At 30.8% G+C, this 10,725-nt stretch overlaps 1 protein-coding gene across 1 annotated transcript; it reads left to right on the forward strand.

Moving 5' to 3' along the window:
* Positions 1 to 9,214: 9,214 nt before the first annotated feature.
* Positions 9,215 to 9,589, forward strand: LOC129971287 (keratin-associated protein 5-10-like). The gene has a single exon (XM_056084907.1). It carries the CDS (start codon positions 9,215 to 9,217, stop codon positions 9,587 to 9,589), a length of 375 nt encoding a protein of 124 aa, XP_055940882.1.
* Positions 9,590 to 10,725: the final 1,136 nt, after the last annotated feature.

Below are 10,725 nucleotides of genomic sequence, written 5' to 3' on the forward strand. Positions count from 1 at the left end.
TCTAAAAAATTTTACATTTAAAGAATCCGTTGAAAATTCAAATTCCCGCAACTAAATTATCTTCATTTTCATTTTGGTCAGAAAGAAGCAGCTATCATTTTAGATTTAACTTCAAAATATGGATTCAAAATATTAAAATCCATTTAATATTCTATTTGCACCCTTAGTCAGTATGATAGAATCTGAATGCGAGATTTATGATATCTGTAGTTCCCTATTTTTCAAAACAACAAAAATTTATCTAGGGTTTTGGAGATTGTTGACTTTTAGCCGTATTAAGATTCTGATAGTTATTTCATTTTTCTACTTGATTAATGTTAATGTGTTTTTTGTATGTATTTAACATGCGTCATAATCATAACCCTCCAGTTTTGAAGCCGAGAATCTAGTAATATCATTCATTTCATAGCACGATACAACGCTTCATTAATCCATAATTAATTGATAATTCTACCTTAAAATTGCTTGCCAGGTATGATAAGCAGTTGCATTGCTTTTCTTACATAATTTCTATCTGAAAATAAACAAAAGATTCAATGAAATATTTTTTGTTAAGTTCAAAAGATTTAATGCATTATTTATGCTTCATTACAAACCAAAATCTGGCTTCCGATTATTAACTAAATCCATGGAAAGTAGACTAAAAATCCCTACGGAGAAAAGTTGAAAGCAAGAACAATACTCATTGGCTGTGAATCCTTTCATTAAGAAAAATGTCTCGTTTTTAAGGAAAAGGCCAGGAATACTCAACCTATAAAACATCTATCCTCCTAATTAGATGCCACGTCTTTTTTGAACATTTATTGTTATTCGGTTCTTAAAGATCATCATTCATTTAAGTTAAGGTTTTTTTAATCCGATAATAAGTTTACGTGATCTACGTATACCAACTTTGATTAGAAAAATATCAAAAATCGCTATTCGATGCACTTTCCAGGCACTTCATTATATGCGAAATAATTAAGGATACGAAAAATATTTAAATTCAAGGCCTTGACAATTTGAAATCAATTGAAATTGGGATGTATGATTAGTTACTTTTGCAATATTCAGCGAAGCCATGTTAACATATTTAAGCATATTCACTCTTTTTCAACTGACAACTTTCACCTAAATTTAAGTTTTCTTTGAAGATTGCATTCTTTGTGTATGATATTTTCTGGCAGTTGTTTGGTTTAATTTTGTTTGTTTCGAAGTTAAATCAAATTTAAATATTGTTTCTGATCTAAATAAACATTATTTTTGATTGACCCTCGTAACTTTCAGACGTGATGAAATAATGTCGCCAGCAGCTGATTCCAGAATTCAAATTTCCATACCTCATCCATTTTCAGACTTTAAATTTTAAATAATAAATTTGATATGCACCAGTCTAAAATACATAACGCATTTAAGTGAAATTCGGTCTTCAGCCTAGTACGTTCCTATCCCGAAACCCAGATATCATCAGTAAAAACACAAAGAATGCCATTTTTTTTCTTTTAATTTCAATTCATATAGGAGGAACAATAAATCCTCTTTTCCTCCACTTCCTCACGAATATACAAAATCTGAATGCATATTGCTTCTAGCTTATCTCTGAATGTCGTATGAAGGTGAATCCGCTTATCTTCTTGCATTTCTACTCTCTTGTAGCGAAGTATAGAAAAAACAACAACAACATTATAATCATCAATAAATTGGAATTCGAGATTTTGACGAACCTTCCTAAATTCCATAAACAGATCTTTATAAAATGTTTGTCTGTCCGCCTATGATAAAAGTAACTTAAAATCTGCTTTGAGCTAGACGGATGTAATGTGATATAAAACTTTACTCGAAATATGTAGATTTCTATCAAATGTAGAGCAAAATCTATTAAGAGCCAGCCTGTCTGTCCGGCTGTTTGAATATAAGTTAACGAAATAACTACTAAACAAAGAGATCTAGGGGAATAGAATTCAGTACACAGAATTATCATTTGTATTGTATATACCTATGAAAATTCGAGCCAAATCCAATGCGGGGTTGACTGTCAGTCGACATTGAGAAAACTTTAACGTGATGACTGAAAAAAACAGAGTTAAATATATCAAATTAGGTGACTTTAAGTGTAGTTTTGCATCAAATTTTGGTTTCAATCGGGTGGGAAAAAAATCCGTCAAACATGCAAATTCAGTTTCATTAGAAATTATGCGAGAAGTTATTAAAGAAACAACACTTACTGGTTTAATCTCCGTGACTTCAAAACTACTAAGAAAAAGAGAAGCAATGGACATAGTCTAAACGAAGTTGTTTAGAACACTGTACATAAACAAAGCAATAAAATGTATAATATCTGGATAATCATTAATAGTTTTAAAAATTTAATATGATTTTCTTCATAGTTTTTAACTCTATTTTTGACTTATTTATGTATTGTTTTTATCTTTCCTTTAATATAAGATGCTCGCTATTTTATAAAGAACATGTTTTAGGCATTCAAAAAAAAAAAAAAAAATGTTCGTGCCGCCAGGGGGAAAAAGAAATTCACTTAGTAAATATCGGTATGCCTGTCGAGATGATGTCAGAGCTTGACATTCCCCAGAACCGTCAGTCAATGCAGAACTGTATGATTTGTCAAAAGCTGTTCTGTAGAATGTACAATTCTGATTTGAACAATTCAGTATTAATGAATGTTTTACCTTTGAGGTTTCATTATGAGTTAGATAATAATACTTCGGTAGCTGCAAGGAAATGATGCTTTTAGTGTGGAGAGTCACGAGTGAATGAGTGTACGAAACTGACTCAAATGATATACGTCTTCAGATTGCATTCTTGAAGTTTGAAAAACCGTTCATTATTATTGACGACACTCTACTCAAAGATCGCATCCAGCTTATAATATTTGCATGAGAGTTAAAATGTCATAGGAGAACCATTCAATTACGTTTGTATAAACTTGGGAAGAAACAGGAACTTATAATTGAGAACATCGCGTGTTGAACTGGAAAAAACTGCTGCAGCAGCTGAGTTTTTACCATGCCACGAGAAGGCTTAATTCCTGAATCAGACTTGACTAAATTTTGACATGACTAAAAATGAAACTTAAACATTATTGATCTTCTTTTGTCTTGGAAACATTTACCATGAAATGAAATCTTCGCTAATCGTTCGCTCTGTGTTTGGTGGAATAAGACTTTTTTTGTCCACTTCGGACACCTAAAAAGCGGCAAAACCATCAAATAATTATGGTATATATGTCATGGTTGTAAGAGCTTGCAGATACTGTATTTATCCAAACAGTATTTATCCAAAGAATACTGTAGTGAATGTGCCTCTCTATGTTTAAGATACAAAAAGGGTAAGTAATTTTGCTTTAACATGCGTCCATAAACTTAACGACTGAATTCATATGAGTATTCTTTAGTGTTGTGTTACTGTTATTAAACATTAACAGCTTAACTATTTTGCCCGAGTGCCATACGTGCATCGATTTATCAAATTTTGATAGTTGTAAGCAAAAAATAAACCGTTCATAACGATTATAATTCAATACTAAAAATACTTCGAATACATAGATAAGTCAAGTATTCAATCGATTTCCATTTGAATCAAAATAAGAAAATGTTTCCAAAACCGGTGTCATCTTATTAGATAGTAAAGAAAATAAAACAGTTGAATGGTTAATAAAGCTATCTGCCATAAAAAAAAATTCTGTTAGATTCAAAAACACCTTAAAGAAGTTCCAAAAATGTCCGCTACGAGTTGAGTTGCCAGCCATTATATTTTAGCAACGTTTCATCCTGTACCAAATTTGGTAATGTATCATTTGAAAAAATTTAAGTTGCAAGACCATACTATTTTAATTGTAAATATTCTTGCAATCCAGTTATACTTGTTAAAAATGTTCTCATCGCTATGGTGTTGCAACATTTTAAACTCGAAATATCTTTGAAAAAACGTATTGTATAGTTTTTCCGTTTAAACGAGATAAAAATCGCATCAGTAGTTGCATATGAAAATTTCATATGCACGTACGATTGGAAGTGCTCTTTAGAAAATAAATTTACGAACCGTATTTAACTTTTTCTTCTTATAAATTTTAATGTCAAGAATGAATTGATTTTCAAATAAAATTTTGCCCTAAAATTGTATTTCTGACATAAATATTATTCTAAACAAGTCAAAATTAATTTTTCAAGGAATAATTATCGTAAAATTTTTGGTTTTCAGTTAATTGTAATATAATGCAAGATATTGGTTATCGGTACAAATTTTTTTTTTTAATTCTGTGGGTAATGGCAATTAAAAATTTTCAATTATAATTTGTTGATGATTAACTTTCTCCAGTCTTTTTAAATTGCCTCGATGCTTTAATATCTTCCATTATTTTAATAAACTATGTTTATAGGATGGCATACTATACGTAAATTCTATCATGTTACGTAGTGACTAGAAAAATGAAATGTTGTGCTCGACAAATCGCTTTATTTCTCAAATTGGGAATTCGGTTTTTGGGGTAATAGATTCCATCTTTATTGAAATGTTTTAATTTTATTGAAATTAATTTATACTCCCTTCGTTATTTGAATTAAAAATCTTCACATGAATATTTTATGCAGATATTTTTATGTAAAATGCGAAGCATTTCTGTAAAAATAAAAGAAAAATCAAAATAGTGATGGTAGAGTAATTCATGTTATCCGACAAAAGATAATTTTTCCTATTTCAAGGAAGCACGTCATTGAAAAGGTGAAATTTTTAATTTTAAGCTGGTGCGAAGTTTCCGGAATAATTCCTACCAAAGTTTCCGAGAGAAAAAGCGAAAATATGAGTTAATATCCCGTAGCCTGAAGCAGCTGCTATCGTCGAACATTTGTTTTATTTGCACATAACAATTTTTCTTACCTCCGTTTAAGCGATATTATTATGGGTGCTTTTAGGCACTGTTAAGTTATTGCAAATGAGTTACCTTGAAGTAAAAATAAAACAAATTTTAAGTTTTGAACTAATTTCGCGATTTTTTTAGTTTTAATGTATCTAATTTTTTTCTTAAATGAATAACAGATGAAAGAAATATTGTGCAGAGGAAATTGATATCATTGAAAAGGGAAAGTTTTTCATTTTAAAACAGTTTAAAACTGTATCATCTAGAATAATTTTGCATAAAATGAAGGAAAAACGACGAAATGTTGGTTAATTTCGAATTGTAAGCTTAGTAATGTGTTATTAAACTTCGAAATGTTGGCAATATTATTTCTCGTGTCTTAAACTATAAGTTTGTAAAACTTGGTGGAATCCGGATATGTTGATTAGGTGTAGAATAAACTAACAACTAGACAGAATATTTCTTATTAAGCCCACTTTAATTTTTATTTCAATCAAAATAAAAAATAAAACATTTTCTAAAAATTAGCTTTGTAGTTACTCATTTTTCTGTTTAATATTCTCTAATAATTTGTTAAATATGGATTGTATATTTTACAGTAATTCTCCTCATTATTTTAGTTATTGGTTATGCATCATCTCGCGCTTTGACGATAGTAAATAATTTTTTGTGAGCTATATAATTCGGCGCAAACACTAACAATCGGAATAGGCGAATCGAGTCTTGATTATTTGCTTTGATGCTACATATCCGAAGATTCGAATCTTTAAATTTTTTTTGATTAATTCGAATTACAACTCAGTATTGATAAAAAAAAAATTATTTCTGAGAATTTTTTTGCTAAAATTTTGGCTTCTTATGTTCACCGTTGGCATTGCATTTCACTAAATTATTTTTTAATCTTAAGATTGTATGAAGCCTTAAACTCATTACATAATTCGCAGATTTTACTATACAGTTGTTGTATTCAAATTTCTATATCAAATCTATTACAATTGCATATTTAAACTATATTTTTAATACTATAATCCACAACATTTTAAAATTTTCCTTTCATTGTGCATTTAAGTTTTAAATGTTAAAAATATTACTTTTTGTTTAAAAAAATATCGGTTATCTTGATTCTTGCTTTCATTATACAGTTTTTCTGATACATTTTCTGATCTGAGAAACATCATATATTAATGATATTGATTAATCACAACAGCTACATTTGGCACTTATCACTGTGTTTGTAATTTGTGACGAAATATAAATTTCTAGTAAATTTAATACAAATGAGTTTCCATAATGACCTTCCAAACGATTAATGCAGTCTTTTCGTTACAGCTTCATTTTTCTCAAACGGAATTCTCAATGAAAACACCTTCATATTCAGCCACGCTCAAGTCATTTCAAGTTGCTTCGTTCCATCGTCGAATGTCATGGTATATTTCCAAGCTGCCGATTCGTATGACAACAAGCTGCCGATCTGTATAATGAAGACAACAAATGGATTATGAAAAAGAAAATCACTTCAGCGTGCCATTTCCACTAGAACTTTGCTGTATAAAGTAAGATCTAATGATTTTAGAATATTTGCCGATCAGAACTGGCTGCAAGGCATTTAGGCGATAAATCTTTCCTATTCATTTAGACTACTTTGGGATATGATTTTGATGCATCTTAAAAATTTTTCGAATAGTTAAAATCTGAATTTTAATTCAAAAAAACCACAAAATGGCGAAAAAATGAACAACTTACAAGATAGAAAGATGTCGTTCAAGAACTACTTCCCTGCCGTCTAAAATTCAATATTGTATAAACGATGAACTGAACGATTGACTGAACCTCTTTGGCAGAATTTTCGAAATTTAAATTCGCAAATATTAATTAACTTCATTTCCAGTTCATACAGAAATCGCCAAATAGGATGGCATCTAATTAGTATGCTAAATAAATTCAGAAAAAAAATGTAAATAAAGTTATAGTTTTGATTAATACGCAAGATAATTATTTTTCCTATTTTTATATCATGGATATATGGTGATCATTTAAATGCAATTTTCTATGGGATGCATCCTTATGTAAACGCGATTGCTAGAATGTAGTAAATAACGAGGCTTTTAAAAAAGAAATAAAATTCAAAAGATTAGGCTATGTTCTAAGATAAGAATAGGCTATAAATACGAAATGGTTTAAATCAAATTAGTCATAAATTGTGTCGCATGAAAAAAGTTGTCAAAATTACCTATGTTTGAATAATCGAAATTAAACTAAAAATCAATTAAGAACTAAATGTCAGTTGGGGTTAAATTTTCCAGTATGAAAAATCCGGGGTTCGTGAATACAATATAAAATAAGATTACGAAAATTTAGTTTCACTAGCGATTTTCTTCAATATTAAATTCTATATAGTCAATATTGCATTCCTCTTTCTTACAAGCAGCGACGAGAAATGAATATTTCAGTGCGTCAAGTCCTATTAGTTCTCTCTCAATCTGAATTTCTCATCTTCCGGCATCACTGCATATTTTTAAACACAGTAAAATATATATCTTTGAATAATAGTTCATGACTATTCGACATTCATTAATCATTACAGTTTCTGTTGAAATTACTTTTGATCTAAGAATTCAAAATCCGCAAGGAATTTTCTGGTATCAAATCGCTTTAAATTTTTTAGAAAATTTCGCATGAAAGTTTTACTTTATCCGATACGACGTTAAACTAAAATTTAATTTCAAGTGTTTGTTATCAAAGTTGGAGGTAATCCACATTTGTCGCGTCTTGCATCTGTGACATCTGATGTATGCCTAGAATTTCCGATTCCCGAAAATTAAAATTCTGTAACTTGATAACTAAATCGTCTTAAAACTTCTAAAGCCAATTCTTCTGGAAATGCTTCATTCGGCACTCTATCGTATTTTCTGATTTAAATTCTACTTGTCAAAGCCCTGTTGATTTATTCAGTTTTCCACCAAGATACACGTTTGCGTAATTCCATATACGTTGTGATTAAACGTTTCATTGGTAGAAATTAGCTTGAGCAATTTCTAGCAAATAACGTGCTTCAATAATTTTGGAAGAAAATGTTTCAAGAGCGAGATTCGATGGCATCTCTCCGGACAAAAACTGATAAATTACATTCATGTTTTAAAGTAGTACAGGAAAATAAGTTGTACTATTGGATCCTATTAAATGTAAAATTATCTATTGTGCGAATCATGATCTTAGGCGTACTTTGTAAGTTATAAATGAAACTTTAATACTTAAATTTATTGAATTTTAAATTATCAAAATATTTCCTTATATCAGTGGAAAAAATTTACATAAATATAGGAAAATCTTCATTTTTTTTTACTCCGTTATGTAGCTTTGACAGCCGCTTAAGACTTTTCTTTAAAATGTCTTACAGTAAATCTAAATAGATAGCAACAGATAGAAGTTTCATCAAACTTAATATTTATTTTCAAAAAAGTGCGAGTTGATTTTAATCTCTTCTAAATCTCTCATTTGCATCTTTAAATAAGGAAAGATGCATATCATTAAGGATAAAACATAGTAATAGAATAATTCACTGTCTGTGGTTTGAGTTTTTAGCTAGGCAATACGTGCCTTTAAAGAATTTGTCACGTAGATGAAGGAGGGAGATGCTGGAAAGGCGCGCAAAGGAATATTTGAGAACTATTTTATATAAAAAGCACGAAAATTTGTGATAAGTCATTTGGTTATCGGTCATTTAAGAGATTGAAATTGTTCTTTGCATCAATTCTGAAATTCAATATGTATATTACATTAGGAGTGAATGTTTTGGGTTTTCTGGGACATGCATATAATTAGTACACATTTATTCCGTTAGAGATATCAAAGCATCGCTTTAGGTTATCCCCCATCCTAAAATCACGTTACTTAATTTTTAAAGTTGTATATTGCACTGAGTGACGTTGCTGCCGCAGTATGTGAAATTTGTTCTGGATTTCAATGCGTGAATTAAAAACTATACAATTCATTGACTAAGAATAATGGCAGAGGATTTTATAATGAATGTCGCTGGTATTCATAATGGATAAAGAGTGGAAACTATACTGGATTGGATTTGGCTATGGGATTGTTAAATTATGGTCTATTGTAGTGTAAATCATGTATGCTATAACTGTGTGGGTCACTGTGATGTGCGTCAGGTGTTGTGTGTTGGAACTGTGTGGGTCGTGGTGGAATGGATAATGCTGATGGTAGTGGATCTGTGGGTGTCTTAGTGGAGTTAGTAATACGTATGATAATGAAACCGAGTATCATTTAGTTTATTGTAGTTGATTGTGTAATGCATGCGATATTAGAACAGTGATATTCGTAGTTGAATGGGTGATGTGTAGTATCGGAATTATGGGGGTCGTGGTGGAGTGCATAATAAGTGTATGTGCTGTTGGAATTTCTAGTGTCGTGGCGGTGTGGATAATAAGTGTATGTGGTGTTGGAAATTGTGGAGGTAGTGGCGGTTTGGGTAATGAGTGTGTTGGAAATTGTGGAGGTAGTGGCGGTGTGGGCAATGAGTGTGTTGGAAATTGTGGAGGTAGTGGCGGTGTGGGCAATGAGTGTGTTGGAAATTGTGGAGGTTGTGGCAGTGTGGGCAATGAGTGTGTTGGAAATTGTGGAGGTTGTGGCAGTGTGGGCAATGAGTGTGTTGGAAATTGTGGAGGTAGTGGCGGTGTGGGCAATGAGTGTGTTGGAAATTGTGGAGGTAGTGGGCGGTGTGGGTAATGTATGTATGTGTGTGGGAATTGTGGAGGTAGTGGGCGGTGTGGGTAATGTATGTATGTATGTATGTGTGTGGAAATTGTGGAGGTAGTACGTAGTGCAAAAAAATATGTGGAGTGTAAGAAAGGGGTTATTATTGTGAGTTGTGCAGAGATAGTAGAGGCATTTGGTGCATGGAAGGTCAGAGTACAGAAGCTTTTTGTGTGCTAATTTGTCAAGAAATAACATGTCATAATTTAAGTTTCTTTTGAAGAATTATGTGAAAGAAAAACGCTTTTATGATTAATTTCGGTAAGTTCTTGTAAATCAAAGCATGTTTATTGTAGTTTCTTTCCTTTGCCAAAAAAATAAAATGTTCACCCCTACACATCCCCTGAAGGAATTTTCATTTATTTACAGGATCTGAAAATTTGGATCGTATAAGGAAAACTCGCTGAACTTTTTCTAATTTGATACTTCGATGTTAAAATTCGAAATTCGGTGCATATTTCATTCATTTGATTTAATTGGATATTCCGAACGAATATGTCTTCTGTATGGATGGAAATATATTCATTAAAAGTTAATCATTTAACAAAGCCTTCATGATGGTTTTGAAAATGAAAGATGCCCACAATAATATCTTTGGAATAATACGTTTTTATAAAAAATCAGATTATAAAGCATAAACTTAAACGGTTATGTAATTGTCAATCTTACTAAATAGAATTATTCATATTAGAAAAGTTGGGAGAATCTCAAGCTTAGTTAAGATTTAACACGGATTTTGAAGTTATATTCAGTAAACTACAGGGTTTCATAATATCCGTTAAGTATTTTTTTCTACTTGAGATAGCTTGGCCCAAGCATTTTATACCAATCATAGATAAAAATCTTATAATTTCATGGATTTATATAGAACTTCAGGAATCTTAATTTATCTTTTTGTCTAATAGCAGAACATTGAACAACTTTGTTTTCCGAAATCCCCAGTGTTCGTATGTTCATTTATAGATATATCAAGCCCGGCAACTTAAATAAATGCAGTGTTTTCAAATTTTTCGAATCATTAAAAAATTAAACCCTTGAATGGTCTTTCTCTACATTTTAAAACATTTACTCAATTTAATAATCGTTTTTGTTCAGCATATAAAATAGTT

This window comes from Argiope bruennichi, chromosome 6 (assembly GCF_947563725.1).
Source record: "Argiope bruennichi chromosome 6, qqArgBrue1.1, whole genome shotgun sequence".
Lineage (NCBI taxonomy): Eukaryota > Metazoa > Arthropoda > Arachnida > Araneae > Araneidae > Argiope > Argiope bruennichi.